General features: G+C 38.3%; 1 protein-coding gene across 1 annotated transcript in view; it reads right to left on the bottom strand.

The window, feature by feature from the left end:
- Positions 1-205: 205 nt before the first annotated feature.
- The window catches only part of DSG4 (desmoglein 4), a 40,705-nt gene continuing 24,650 nt past the window's right edge, over positions 206-16,260 (bottom strand). Inside the window, exons 9-16 of the mRNA XM_027575374.2 lie at positions 14,735-15,006; positions 13,284-13,423; positions 10,518-10,745; positions 8,148-8,453; positions 5,312-5,451; positions 5,096-5,159; positions 3,579-3,787; positions 206-973 (exon numbers count right to left, since the gene is read on the bottom strand). Of these exons, the coding sequence (XP_027431175.2) occupies positions 206-973; positions 3,579-3,787; positions 5,096-5,159; positions 5,312-5,451; positions 8,148-8,453; positions 10,518-10,745; positions 13,284-13,423; positions 14,735-15,006 (2,127 nt within the window). The remainder of the gene's footprint in view (positions 974-3,578; positions 3,788-5,095; positions 5,160-5,311; positions 5,452-8,147; positions 8,454-10,517; positions 10,746-13,283; positions 13,424-14,734; positions 15,007-16,260) is intronic.

Here is a 16,260-nt window from a genome sequence, read left to right as displayed (position 1 = left end):
AGAAAGAATTATAAAAGGCTTATAACTAAAGTGCTTAGCCATATTCACCCCCTAAAAGATATATTCAAAGAGTGGCACTGACCTTAGGATATCTGAATATTTGTTGGCTGTTAAAACGTTAAATATAGTACATTATACACCTTTGATGGATATGTTGGTGATTACAAAGTGCAAGGTCTCCCTATAGAATACTGACCCAAAACACTTACTGTTGGGAGTAATGTATGTTACTATACCGTGTTACTCTGTGTCGAGATGTCATTGGGGATGTGGAACCAGTGGTTTGGCTTATGTGAATGTTGGGACTTACCATTTGTGTCACTTGAATTTCGGGCCCTACCAAAATACCGCCACTCATTACAGGTCCCATACAGCCATCATTCATGCTACCACAGCTCATGTCAGGCATACTAGGACTAGACAGCAGTCTCTCAGTATAGATTACATTGTGTGTGTTGGATAACTCAGCAGGTACACAGATATTTCCTTGAACATCATAGACAGGTGCCATTACTGTTTCTGTCACTACAACATTAGGTGCGAGCTGAGGATCGAAAACAATTGTAGTGGGTTGCATACATTGGTCAGCCGTTGTGTAAGTCTCAGTCACTACAATATCCCCATGGATCATGGGTTCAGGTATTGCCATTTCTGCCTGGAATTCAGCCTCTGAGAGAGTCATTCCTGAGGAGTCATTAACAAAATAATTAGGCCCCAGCAAAGGCAGGTCAGTACTGATAGGTATACAGGCCTGCTGTGAAGGAAATGGCTCAATTTCTGTATCTAAGCAGATTTCAGCCAGAGTCCTGAATTTTGGATCTAAAGTTTCCATGCAGCTTTCATCTAAATCATCCACAATCCAACTGCAGCAACCAATGGAGCCAACGGGAGACCCCACTCCCTCGTGGTCATAAATGAGCAAGCAGTCGTTTGCTGGCCGACCTTCGTCTTCATCTGCATAAGCATACGCTTTCTAAAATTAGAAGAAAATGGAAATTAGAAGTTTCTTTTCCCTTAAAGTAACCAAAGAATAACAACAGTGCTTTAGAGGTGTTTGATTTGAGATTTTAATGGAATGAACTGAAAAAAAAAAAACCAAAAAACTGATGTTTTTTGCTGAAATTCTAAATGGAATTTTTAAAGGAGATCAGTCTGTATTAATGGTGCATAGAATTTGAATAAATGTGCATTGTTCTTATTTGAAAGCTAACAAATAATTTCTACATTTTATTCAGATTTTGACAATCTAGATTTGTCAAAAGCAAGGTTTTAGTTTTTTGGATTTATAGTCTTTTGTTTCTGAGGTGGTCTAGAAATAACAAAATATATTTAGTTATATTCAACATGTTATTTACTTAAGGAGAAATAGTTGATCAACTTGGAATAAAAGCACGTATAAAGATATCAATATCTTTAAGTTTCAGAGACTTATGTCCAAATGTTCAGTGGTTTTATGTGACCTAAGTGAAGAGACCCAGGGAACTTCTCTATTTGAAGAGGTTGGGGTGGCTGCTAGTTCTCTCCTCACTTTCCCTCAGCCGCTGTGGCCCTGTTGGGTTCCATGAAATCCCCCAGGACCTGCTATAATCTTACCCCCTCTCTATTTTATAAATAAGGTAACCGAAGGCCCAGAGAAAGTGAATGGTGTGCCCAAGACTCAAATAATTGTAGAATGCTACCTCAAGTCCAACTATCCTTTTTACACTACATCATGTTGCCTACCCTCCAGTCTGTACTATGTACTAGACTCTAAATTCTACCATTGGAAATAAATGGTTTTAAGTCTTGAAATCAGTTCTTCATGAGTTTGGTATTACCTTAAAACTTTGTTATTTAATATTTTTTAACTATTATTTTTTATTTATCTGAGAGAGAGAGAGTGCAAGTTGTGGGGCAACGGCAGGGGAAGAGGGAGAAGCAGACTCCCTGATGAGTAGGGAGCCTGACGTGGGACTCGATCCCAGGACCCTGGGATCATAACCTGAGCTGAAGGCAGACGCTTAACCGACGGAGCCACCTGGGCGCCCTGCCGTTTAATATTTTGAAGTGACACCTCCGTAAGAGGATAATCCCCTCCTGCGTGGGGCACATGTTGGCTGTAGGGGTGGAGGGTGGTGGTGTAAAATGTGGCAGGAAGGAAGCACTTCACCATTCTGCAGGTTCCACCTAGTAGAGGGAGAGTCTGTGCCTCACCACCTCTGAAATGTAGTGCCAATTTTTAAGTGTAGAGCTGAAATATTTGGGGAAGGATGACCTCAGTGTACACAGAGAAAGGAGAACATATTTTAATTTTATTTGACGTATCAGAATGCCCAGTACAATTTTGATGTTAATGGTAAAGCTTTTTTAAAATGAGTGTGATTTTTATGAATGATTCGTTAAATATAATTTCTATGACATTTCTATGATACATATATAATTTGTGCCCATTTATTGAGTATACTAAGTGGTATCAATCACTTATTATTTATTTATTTTTTAAGGATTTATTTATTTATTTAATTGATAGAGAGAGACAGCGAGAGAGGGAACACAAGCAGGAGGAGTGGGAGAGGGAGAAGCAGGCTTCTTGCCCCAGCAGGGATCCTGATGCGGGGCTAGATCCCAGGACCCTGGGGTCATGACCTGAGCCGAAGGCAGACACTTAACGACTGAGCCACCCGGGCACCACTCGATCACTCATTTAAATAGTCGATGCTATTCATGCATAGTCTGTGATAGTATTTGTAACCACCAATTTTAGGAAAGAGCTTAGAATTACCACAACATCCTTAGCATCTTGTTGTTGTTGTTAAGATCAGTGGTGAAACTCATGTATTACCATATAGGGAGTAAAACAGGCTAGTTGAAATGTGATATGAAATGGATTGCTAATTAAATGAAATAAGCATACTTAGTAGGGATTCACAAGGGGATTTATTTATCTTTTGTGCTACTCTGTTAGGCCAGTCTAATGCCTATGGAGCTTTCTTCTTTGGAACGCTCATAGACCCATGATCCCTTCTCTTAGTGAGGGACAGGTATCCTTGGGATAGGGCACTGGAAACAGAATAGGAGACAGGGATTCTAGGCCCTGATCTATCATCAAGTCATGGTGATGCTCTGTTCCTGAGTTACCATTCTCTTCCTTCCCCCGTCCTAGCCTTTAATCTATTTTTTTCTACTTTCTATTGGAGATACCTGCAGAGCAGAGCAGGAAGGACACTGTAAAGACAGGACACAGATACACATTTTTTTTTCTTGATCAGGATCCTCCTGTTTTGCTGCTAATATGGGAAACAAAGTAGGAAAACCAGAAGGAAACAGAAAACAAAAAAAAAAAAATGGGAAAAGTGAAGTAGGGAATGATGAGAGATGCTAGCCTTTTCCACAATATTAAAATGGATGTATGTCAATTGAATATGAAATGCATTTGGTGAATTGGCTTTCTGTATCTTAAGGAGAAATGAAATACTTTCTTTTTTTCCTGATTGGGATAGAGTTGAGAATAACTGAACGTATTTCAGAAGAACCTACTGCCATTGTTGTTATCATTCAGTCTCAAGACTATTTTGAGTAACCGTGTGCAGGGGGATTACCTCAGAGAAATAGCTGTCCAGGAAAGCCATGTTCAGGCCCGTGTCTGCATATTCCCACTGGGTCCCTATTGTGGAACTCCTTCTCCGTCGGGCTCCTGCTGGGTCTCCCACGGCTAGGCCAGCGACTGTCCCCAGCCCTGTGTTGAGTTCCACTCCTGACACACCCCCTTCCACCGTTCCTCCGCCCGCATAGGTGTTAGTGTAGATTTCTGAAAGGAGAGAGTGTTCAGGTGACAGTGCTTGCGTGGTCTGCCCTGTTCATCCATCGGAAACACTGCCGGCCACTGTGTGCCTTGTTACACACCGCATCTACCTGCATGAGCAGGTCCTGGAAAGCAAGGCAAGGGGCCATTCGAATTCTACCCAGTCTCAGGCTGGCTGATGAAATAAAAGTAAATGGTACAGAGGGAGCCAGCTTTCGGACTTTGGCCTCGCATTTGCACAAGCTTCTCCCCTAGACTCACAAGTGGAGAGCTCGCCAAGAAAGAGCAGGACCTCTGCCTCCGCCCGGAGCTCTCCATCGCTGCTTCTCGCAAGCTGCCCCGGGTGTCGGAGAGGGCTTGCACCCCACCCAGGAACCTTCCACAGCAAGACCAGCAGAAATGGAAACAGTCCTCGTTCACCCCAGCGCTGGAGGAACAGCTGGCTTCCAGAGGCATGTTCGCCCCCCAGAGTCTGGTTTGGGATACTAAGGAACCACCACTGAGAAATCTCCTGTCTGCTCTCGAATTGGGCAACCTCTCCTCTTTGTTCAGTCATTGCCCACTAGCTGGGTATTTTACAGTATTGCTAGGTGCACATGGAGCTGGCAAATTAGGAGAATATAACTGGTGAGGCAAATGCACGTGTGGATTTAAGAAAAGTGCTTCCGTGTATATTAGAAGAGCATATTTGCTGCTTTTTCTGTTCTCTTATTTTTTTTGAACAGCTTGCATTACAAATAATGGCTATAATAGCACTCTGTGCAAAGCACTGTTCTAATGTGTATTTTGTGATATATATATATAAATTTTGTATGTATATGTATATGTGTATATTTTGTGATATATATTCACATATCACACATATACATATATAATATCTAACTTATATAATATCTAATACATACATTATATATCATCCATATGTGTATGTGTGTGTGTGTGTGTGTGTGTGTCACTCTTTACAGTGACACTTTGAAGTAGATATTATCACAAACTCAGTTTCAAAGATAAGGCAGTTGAGGCCCAGAGAGGTTAAGAGCTGCCCAAAGACATAGCTGGGCATCAAACTCAAACATTCTAGTTCTAGAGTTTGCCTTTTAAATTGCTACACCATACTCCTCTGCCTGTAGTTTAAGAAAAAGAGAGTGCTAACTTCAAACAAGTAACTTTCCCTGTCTTTATACTGTCATCCAAAGAGATTGGCAGACATACTGTTTTCTTTAAAATTACTTATACATGAAATTTATCTGGTGGAATAATTTTGTAAAGTAAAAAAAAAAAAAAAAAGAACAACAGAATTTGTTGTCCACTGACCAGAAGAATCGATACGATCCTGGGTATTAGAAGCTGTCATGGGTACACATATATTTGACACATCCTGAAAAGAAAGAAAAATATTTTTAAAATGCATGCTTTATGTTAAACATATAAAAACTGACATATTTTTATTTTTGTGTCTTGTATAGTTGTCAAGACATGCTCAGTTCCACTGAAATCCCACACTTCCCTGGAACATGTCAGTGCACTCACCCTGTCCTCGGGATGGGCGCCTTCTATCCTCCAAGCCTGCATCACTCCATCTCCCCCTTCTGGCACAGGAGCAAACCTCGTCCCCAGGCCTTGGGGCTGTCTTCTTTTGCAACAACACATGAGCAGCAAGAGTGGTGACACTACCCAAGAAAGTGGAAAGAGAGTCCACACATATTGCCCAATTTAGGAAGTCACTGAATGTCTCCTTTTTTGAAAAACGTGGCATTATATTGAGAACCAAAGGGTTAAATGCAAGCGTAAGAAAGCATCAGTTTTCCCTAAAGGATTGAATATACATATCCATGTTTATAAACACCAAATCACATAGACTTTTGAAGCTAGGCATCATGTAATCAGGGTTCTTACTGATAGATTAGGAAATAAGGGTCTTTCTTCCCTCTGCTCTAGCACTCCCAGCTGGTTGCTGGCAGAGCCAGGATTCAAATCCAGTTTTCTGATTCCTAGCCCCTCATGTACGCACATATAATTGTCTGTGTCTGTATATGTATTTGCTAGATATATATACATATGAATAAATATGTACTTATCTCCAAGAGCATGTGTAGATGCGCAGGTACCTGGATATGTATAAACGTACACATAGACTGTCTCTGTGGATATGTATATATATCTATTTGCATATCCATATAAAAACCAATATATACAAACCTATGTAACCAAAAGTCATATACATACTTATAAGTTAAATACATAATCAGTATATGCTATCAGAAGGACTGAATACAAATTTCAGTATAGGACCTAGAAATAGGTCTCCTCTTCAACCCTTATACTTATACTTTGAGTCAATCAAAGATCACCCACTAAATTTAATTGAGCTATTTACATTTATTATTTTAAGATTTTTGTCTACAAACTATAATGAAAAATTTACCTCAATTCTGCACTTTAATCCATAAATATCGACTTTTTTTTAAGATTTTATTTATTTATTTGACAGAGAGAGAGACAGCAAGACAGGGAACACAAGCAGGGGGACTGGGAGAGGGAGAAACAGAGTCCCTGCTGAGCAGGGAGCCCGATGCGGGGCTCGATCCTGGACTCGATCCCAGGACTCCGGGATCATGACCTTAACGACTGAACCACCCAGGTGCCCCTAAATATCGACATTTCTTAACTTTTCTAAGATTCTAGTATCTAGAATCTAAGAAACTGATCTAGTATCAGTTTAGTTCTTTGGGTCCACTCTAGTTGTTTTTTTATACTTTCCTAATTCCCTAGTATAACATGCATTCCACTGAGTTAGTTAGAGGTACCGATGCAAATATCAAAGCTGCTAAATCAGGGCTTTTATCGATTTTGTTGAAATAGTTAATCTCACTTGGAGCAAACATCAAAAGTCTTAAATGAAGCCCCTTTGAGAAGATATTTTGGGCGGGGACCCCTCCTCTCTCCATCACACTACTCCTCCCCCACCAGGCCACAGCCTGGGCTTTTCTGTTGAGAACAAATAACTTTTTCCACAAGGGTATGCCCCTTCTACAATCGACTTCACAACTCTTATGCTTTCTTGGCCTAATTAAGGAGGAGGCGTGAAATTTTGAGTGTTAGTCCACTGGGAATGTGGCTGATCCTGGGTTTTTATCCCTGAACTGCACATTAGCCTCAGCAGAGGGCTTACACATGCCACACCTGGGGTCTCATCTTGATTACTCCTGCTTGAACAGGATTAATTTTAAAGATGGCCAATGATTCTGATGTGCAGCTGAGACGGAGACTTGGTGGCTTAAAAGCAAGCTGACACCTCGACTCATTTGCTATTGGGCATGTTCTGGGAAAATATCTCTAATACCGTTATGATAATCACTCATGATCTTGGTATAATCTTGAAAGTTCATATTAATTTAAGAAAGAAGGTCTGCTCAAAAGTCATGTTATTTTTTCATTCCTCAAAATGGTAAAGTTTCAGTGTGTACTTCTCCATTGAAACATATTCATATTATAGTTTGAAGGATTTGGTCTGCTTTAATTTTAGAATCCAGGTTTTTGATGTCCACAAAATCTAAAGTATTGCAGGCGCAGCCTAAAATGTATTAATTCTCTGAGGATCTACATGTTTTAAAAAATGATATAGGCAGTGGAGGACCCTTTTGGTGGTGTTTGCTTAGGGACCTCACCATTCCTATGACCCTGGTCCTACTTGCAGACACTCCTATCAAGAGTCCAGAGGCTCATTTTCTCTTCTAGGCTCTTCTGCCTGCTTCTTATTATGCCAGCATGAACAGGTCACCTGATCTCACACATCCTCACTGATTTCTCGTTGCCTGTGGACTGAAGCCCAGAATGTTTGGCTTATCGGGAACATTCCTGCATGATGGCTCCCAGCTTGCCTTGCTGTCCATTTCCTGAGTGTTCAATGCCTTTCCATCCCTCTCCTTGTTTATGTTTGTGTTGTTCCTTTCCGATTTCCCTCAAATGCCATCCTCCTTCTAAGAAAATCTTCAGTGTGTAGGGTCTGGGTCAAAGCCACTTTCTCCATAAAGACTCCCAACCTTTCCCACTTGGACTTGAATTGCTTCTTACCTCTCTTAAAGCACGTTGCTGAAATTTTCATGATGGGATTTACTCCATGTTTTGCTGTATTATATTTAGAAATTTGCTTGTGTTTTTCATCTCTATGACCCTCACTAATTCTAGTTATCGTTACTGAACAAGTACGCGCCCTTATCAGTCCCACTGTTTTCTTCCACATTCCCCTGAGAATTGCTACAGATACCAAAAGGACATGGCCAAATGAACCTAGCCACCGCAGTGAGCCTGGTTACATTCTTATTTTGAAAAATTGCTGAAAAGGGGGATTTGATCCAGTACTTACAAAGTAGTAGTAGGAGTCCCGTAGCGATCATGCCAATCCCTGTCGGTCCGAGACCGACATTTGAACCCCCAGCTTGTTCATCAGTAACAGTCCCATATATGTCACTGGTAGCTGAGCTGCCGTCCTCTACATTGATGCCTGTGGTACTAGAGTACAAGCACATGTGGTTGTTGTCACAATCACAGGCCTCTAACACCACAATCTGTGGCAATTCGCACACTCGGTTATAGCTGTCCTTCACTATGATTGGGGTTTGGTAAACTACGGGATTTAAAGGCTGTCCAGCCGTCAGGATTGCAGAGGTAGCTGAAAAGGAAGAGAGGAAAGAGAAAATAAACTGAAATTCCTTGCGGTAACCCTTCTTAATACCCAAGACTCACCTAGGGCCTGATTTTTATCATGTTCCCTTAGTCATACAGCACCCTCTACTTATTTTTTTTTAATATTTATGATGAATTGTTGAATACTCCTTCCTGCTGAATTGGTATTTCTCTGAAGCAGGCTAGGACCCTGTTGATTATTTTCCAGAGCAACAATATTTGGCATATTATATAAATATTTGATAAATATTTGTCCAATGAATGAAGACTATCGAGCAGAAAGGCATATTAAAAGTCTTCTATTTAGGATTATGGTTTGCAAATACCCTCCTTAAGACTTGTTGATCTCTTATTCAAAGTCGCTGTTCTATCATTTAAATTTAAATGATTCCAATAACTATTATTTTCCTAAATCTTTTTGCTACCATTGCCTATCGATTTGCATGGAAATTATTGCTTAAAACATGGTTGAAATTTATTTATTAACCCAGGGACGGTTTAGAGATGATTAAATTTACACCTAAATCACGAATGTTGATTGATCCATAACATGCAATAATTATAAATATTATGGTTTCTTAATTTCATTTAGCTATATGATAAGGCAGCTATGTCTACCAAAATGTAACCTGTGCACAAGGTAAGAGTTGAATAACGTGCAATGCTATAGCACATTAGGTGAAAGTTTATTCTGTTCTTTAAAATTAACATCGAAATAGGACTCTAGGAATATTGTCTCCAATGTGATTATATTTTTTATTGGCAAATCTATAATATAATTTGAATACCTTTATGAACCTCCACATTGAACCTTTTTTTAAAAATGATTTTACTCATAATATCTAGGATCTTAATGAGGAAAACGTGGTTAGCAGTTGTTATTTAAGAATGGGATATTGGGCTTTATAGGAAGGGTGAATTCAAAGTTGTCTTGATTTTTCATGGGGTTACTTTAATGTCCCTAGCTTTTTAAAATATTAAAGTGGTTTTGTGGAAAAGAGCCAAAAAGTATTATTATGAGAACAAGTTGCTTAATTTCCTCTTTTGACGAAGTCCTTGAGGGTGGCATTTTTTTCTGGCATCCTTTTAGGGTCTCTCCATTCTCTGAATGGAGAAGCTTAGCGGCTTCAGAGAGGTGGGAAGTATTTCCTCTGAAATATGAGGGCCTGACCCTCATCCCATCACCCCCTAAACATCTTTTAGTGTTGCCTCAAATGAATATGAAATTAGAGAGCTATTGTAACCCAAATGAGGTTCTCTTATAGCATTTCATTTTCTATTATACATTTAACATCTCAAGGAACTAGAACCTAAGTATATAAAATGTTATGTCATCTGAAATTCACTCTCAGTACCTTCAGGCATTCATTTTTACATAGCAACACTTAGCACAATACACTTACTACTTGGAGATCTTTACTCTTTAAATACTTTGGTTTATGTGTTTCTCTGTATCTAAATGCTTCACATAATTCTAATTTTAATGTTGTTCATACTACATCCGAATAATATGTTCTGCTGTTTGCCTAACCATTCTTCCCATATTGAGCAGTTTGGATTTAAAGTTTTACCTTTACAAAAAGTCTGAGCTTATCACTCTTTCTAAAAAGAATTTCATTGATCTTATGTACCTGAGTACCAAATACATAGATGTATGTATGTGATACTTGAGTTTCAGAAACTTTTAAGTGATTTGCCTGAAATAATTCAAAATAGGAAATTGTGACCTATGGTGAGTTAGTCAAGGGTTCTGTTTATTTCAAACTGATCAAATATTGGTGTAGCACGCCATGTACACAAAATGGTGGATAAACTGATATTTACATACTACTACTTGTAATTGCAGTATTGATAAAACATTTTTACTTTTATTTCAGTTTAAAAATTTTCCAAATATCCTAAGTGTGAATATGAAAGATTTTCTTACTTATTATGAATATGACCAAGAATCATAGAAACAGAGATAGAAAGTGTTATTACATGTCTTGACTAAATTAGTCATTGTTTTTGCTTTTGGTCTTAAAGATGAGCAAGTTTGCATTCCACTTACCATTTATTGATGTGATTTCCCACAAGTCAGCTGTCCCTGGTGGCTGATCAACCACACAGAAAGTATAGGGAGACCCATAAGAATGATCACCAACATCTCTTGCAGAGATAAGGATCGATGGAGAGGCAATACATATGTAATTACTTTCAGCCAAAACAACTGGACAGTAATCATTGACATCAGGTACTTCGATACATATGGTTCCTGTTGCCGTTTTCCCAGAGACATCTGAAACAGCAGAGCATCATGGGTGTTGGGGTAAATGGTGTGAGGGAGAAAATTCTTGCTTATATTCCATGATGATGCTGCAGCATAGAGGAATAACATGAATGACTCTTTGAGGTGGTACCTGATGGGTTTCTGCTTATTTCAATGACCCAAAGCCACCCTTGCTTTTGCTCACTACCTTCCAGCCACACTAGCTTCTTTGTAGTTCTTGGAACAAGTTTCTTCCTAACCCAAGACTCTTGTGCATTCTATTCATTCTTCCCAAAACGTTTTTCATCTCAGTTTCATTCAGCCAACTCCTACACATCCCAAGATGCAAAAGTAAATGTCCTTCAGAAAAGGCTCACAACTTTCTGTTCCTACCCTGTCCCCGTGAACAAGACTCCCAGTCCAGCCTATAGCCTTCCATTCAGGATCCTTATTGAGTTCTGTGTTTGTAGGAAAATACCCAAAATTGAAATGCAATAATTGTTTGTATATTTTTACTTTCTGTTTTGCTCTTTATTTTAATGCCATCCCTTAGATGTTATTTCTCTTCGAAATGACACTTCTGAAAACAAATATAAATCTATTAAATTTTTTTCCTAACCTACTTGGAACAAATTTTGGGTTAATATAGTTTATTAGAAAGGGCAGAGGACCAAGGAATAGGAATCTGGGCTTTTAGTTCACTTTTTCATCTGGTTGGCTTGTGCTTGTGCAGGTACTCTGCTTAGGTACCTAAACAATAGCTCTTGCTTTTAGTTTTCTGTTGTACATTTTGATAGTTTTTTCCTCCTTCTATTCACTCAATGACTAATTTTTATTCTAGTTTTTGAAGATATTCACATATGACCAATATGCAAACATAGGCCGTGATCAACATGGTTAGAATCCATTATAGGATAGGTTTTCTAGAATACTGAAAATAAATCAAACTATAATATTTTGATAACTGACCCAGGTGTTAAAATGACACTCACAGGATGAAGACCAGAACTATGGACCACAGTTACTTGGGTATTATCATGGTTTCTTTTTAAATCTTATACTGCCCCTTTATCTTTGTCTTTGGCCACTGTAAAGCTCGGATAGACAGTACAAACCTATAGTATCTATCTTCTATTAGGTATATGTCTGGAACACCTGTTTTTGCTCTTCTTTCCTGGTTATTGACCTTTTTCTGTTTTGTTCTGTAGTAGCTGGTTTCCTAGGCACTGTTTAGAGAATGATTAACTATTGATAAATAAAGCCCTGTTGTTGGAGTGGTAGGGGGTGGGAGGGGTGGGGTGGCTGGGTGATAGACATTGGGGAGGGTATGTGCTATGGTGAATGCTGTGAATTTTGCAAGACTGTTGAATCACAGATCTGTACTTCTGAAACAAATAATGCAATATATGTTAAGAAAAAAAGAAGAAGAAGAAGATAGCAGGAGGGGAAGAATGAAGGGGAGTAAGTCAGAGGGGGAGACGAACCATGAGCCATGGGAGACGATGGACTCTGAAAAACAAACCGAGGGTTCTAGAGGGGAGGGGGGTGGGGGGACGGGTTAGCCTGGTGATGAGTATTAAAGAGGGAACATTCTGCGTGGAGCACTGGGTATTATGCACAAACAATGAATCATGGAACACTATATCAAAAACTAATGATGTAATGTATGGTGATTAACATAACAATAAAAAAAATCCCTGTTGTAGTCACCAGGAAGAATGCCTAATAGATTTTCCCACATGAGAAGCAGCTCAGTTAAAAGTTCAGTGTATCTGCAGTTACGACTTTTAATTTGGCTCTTATATTTGGAATAATCTTGTGATTTACTCTGTGCTTTACAACATGTCCACTTAAGCTGCATTTACACAGGCTTCTCATTGTAGCTCAGTTTTAGTGATTCTAAAATAACTATACTCTTGGGGCACCTGGGTGGCTCAGTTAATTAAGTATCTGACTCTTGGTTTCTGCTCAGGTCATGATCTCAGGGTCCTGAGATGGAGCTCTACCTCGGACTCCACGCTTGGTGTGGAGTCAGCTTGTCCTTCCCCCTCTGCTCTCCCTCTCAACCCCCAGCCCCGCTCACATGTGTGTGCACAATCTCTCTCTCATAAATAAATAAAAAAATCCTTAAAAAAACTATACTCTTTGGGACACTGCCTTTCCCATAGGTTATCCCCAAATGAACTTTGCGTACACCTTGTAGCACTTACCTTATGTAAACATTCCTAACATACTCTGAAAGTTGGATTAACCATTTCAAGAAATGAGGCCATAAGCAGAAACTGAATTTTACTTATAGACTTAAGCTTTTATGCTTTCTGCTGTAAGTCACATACAGTTCTTTTTTGGAAGTAGGTAAAATAAATTATGATTTAAATGTAAATTATGGTTATGAGTGTACTGAGTTCAGTTCTTAATCTAAGGTATTTAGAACTCTCTATTAAGTCTTGTAGACAGACACATTAAATGATACATTTTATTTGAGTCAATCTAATATCAATATTGGAATTACATTTATATTTAATGGAATAATAATTTTATTAAAATATTGAGAAGAAATTTTCTTACCGTCTATAGCAAGGATCTCTGCTGTGTATATCCCATTGGTAATGTATTTTGACTTCTTATCAAATTCCCTAGAAAATTTTATCTCACCAGTCCTTGAATCTACTTTTAACCAGCTGCCTGCATCATGTCCTATGATATACCTGTTTTTTAAATAAATAAGTTCATCATTTGTTTATATGAAAGTTAATAATTTTAAGTCACATACAATGTGTTAAACATAAACATGGTGTTTGTATGGTTTATGGTGATAATTGCCTTGGTTTATAAAATATATATACATATCAATAAAATTTTTGTGTTGAACTTATTAATACACAGGTTCACAACAGAGTTTTAAAATTTCATGATTCTCACTCTTTTAGCTCTTACTATAATTGTTAGTAAAATGTATGAGTCTCTTTCAGATTTATTTATTATAGCAATATCTACTGAAGGAATATCCTTTATTCATTTTCACATGTGATGTACTTCGTTTTTCCTAGATTTTAAGGCGTATTAGTTTTAGGGTACCTCACTGTTGGCTTGTTAGGGATTGTGGTATTATATTAATATAATATAATATACTATAATATAATAATGGATTCAAAGTGCTTGACCTTAGTGGAAGAAGATCTCTGTACCAGGCACAATTTCAAGGGACCAAAGCACTTATCTGACACACCCTCTTCCTCTATCCCATATTGATAGACTTCATAATTTTTGTTGTCTGTCAATTTGTTAGTCTATTAAGTAATCAAAACTGTTAATATCAAAGTAATTTACAAGTCAATGAACTGTTCACTCCAAAAATATTAGGAGGAGAAAAGAAGAGAGATAAGGAAAGAATACTTAAATATTTCACTAAAGTCATTTTCTAGAGTATTTTGTAATATAATGTAATTCATGTATAATCTGTGTACCTAGTGCCTCAAATGCTTACCTTTCTATTTCTCCAATTTTGACTTTCTTTGTACTCAACAAATTTCTGAAACACCTGTGTTTCAGCTTCTCCTGTTCTCTTTTTTCTTCCTTTTAAATTAAGCTGGGGGTTGAGATTAGCCCCAAAGTCATTAGGTAACACGGGTTTTAAGGAAACAAGCAGTGATTCATCTTTTATGATGTCTCATAGTTTACAATATGGCTTAATCAGCCTGGGGCCAGGGTGGTAGCAAGTGGCCACAGAAGATTAGAGAGACTCACAAAGTCTCTTAGGTAGCCCTTTGACCTCATAGTTTCTCCCTGGACACAATTACCTTTCTAACCAGTTGGAGGCCATATTGCCCCTAAAATACTATTAAATCTTGGAAAAATGTCAGTGCTACAGAAGTGTTCTAAAACAAGCAAATGAATAAGAGAAGCAAAGCAAAACTCAAAAAGTACTTCAACCCACATAATCTAGCACATTCTCTGTGAGCTAATACTGGACAAAACCCCATTTTATCACTTTGACATGAGCACAGTATTTGTGGTACCTGACATTGGTGGCAGGATTTCCCGTGTCCAAATCTGTAGCTGTATAGGTGCCAAGCACATAATTCAATAAGGAAGTCCCTCTTATTCCTTCTCGTATACTGAAGGTCATAGAGTTTGGATGAAATGTGGGTCCTTCTCTCACATTAACAACCTGAATTCTCACAGGGGTTGAGTGCATTTGGAATCGAGAGGCAACTGAGTGGTGAAATTCAGCTTGGTTTTTCACTCCAATACCAAGATGAATATTAGGCATTTGTTCATAATCCAGCATCTGAAATGATGGAAAGTAGAAAATTCCAAAACAGCAAAAAGACTCTCTTTTGATAGAATAAGTAGCCATGATAAGAAAGCAACACACGAGAGTGAAGTCCAGGAGCTATGTAATTCAGATTTTTAATGGATAAAACTTTCCTAATTACTGCATCAGATATTTCAGACATATTATTCCCTTTATCTCTTGGCATAATCAGGTATGTAGGTCATTTTGGCCTGTGACTTAAGTTGGACTCAAATCCTAGAGTTTTAAACTTCTTTTATAAAAACCCTGAAGTCAAAAACAATCTCTTTCCAAATGAGAAACATAAAAAATAAACTTAGCTTGAAATAAAAGGTGAATTCATTCACCTGGTGAATGAATAAATAAGACCCAGGTTTTCTTTGTAGAATCCACATCTGAGAATCTCTTGAAATCAGCAGAATAAAGGAGCCAATATATATGATGTAAATGAACATGTAATTTAAAAAAAAATGATGCAAACAACTTCTAAAAGAAAATTCATGATTATTAAATGCAGCCCTAAACTATAATTTCATTGTGCTGGGTCTGGTGGACAAGAAGATTTCTTCACAGGGCACATTCAAATAAATAAATACCTTTCCCAGAGAAAAGCCACCTTTGAAATGGGTTCTTTGGATAAAAGGTGAATGGACTCGTTTGATCCAGAATGATTGATGTGGTGACATGAAAAGTCACCACCGACAATTCAGCTGACTGTGAATTGTGTACTAAAAAATGGATCTTCGGTTGGAAGAGATTCCCCTCTTGCACAACAAGTGAGAAAGCAGTTGTGAAAAAGGGAGTCCTGGACAAAGTCTGTTTAGAAGTGTTCTGGAAGCTAATGTAAGCATCACTTGCACCACATTTACCAACAACAGAAGTCAAGATAGCAGCGCCATCAGCAAGACCCTGAGGTAAATCTCTGCTTCTCAAAGAAATTCTATGACATCATAAATATTTTCTCAGTAAATTTTAGTTAATTTCTTCACAAGAGCTAATAAGATAGAAGTATTCACAGGAATTCAATCGTGATCACATGATTTTCTTAGATTTCAGCTCAGCCTCTTCAGGTTTGGGGTTTTGATTCTTTTGTACATCTGTTCTCCTCCCTGGTCTACAGGGTGCCTTGCACAGAGCCGACTATGAATGGTGTACTCAAAAATAGATTTTTGATCAGCAGAAACCCCTCTTCTATAACTCAGCTTTTATTTTCTAGAATTCCATGCTGTCTTTAAACAAATGAAAGAT

Source organism: Zalophus californianus, chromosome 14, assembly GCF_009762305.2.
Source record: "Zalophus californianus isolate mZalCal1 chromosome 14, mZalCal1.pri.v2, whole genome shotgun sequence".
Classification (NCBI taxonomy): domain Eukaryota; kingdom Metazoa; phylum Chordata; class Mammalia; order Carnivora; family Otariidae; genus Zalophus; species Zalophus californianus.
This window is presented reverse-complemented; position numbering and strand designations above follow the sequence as displayed.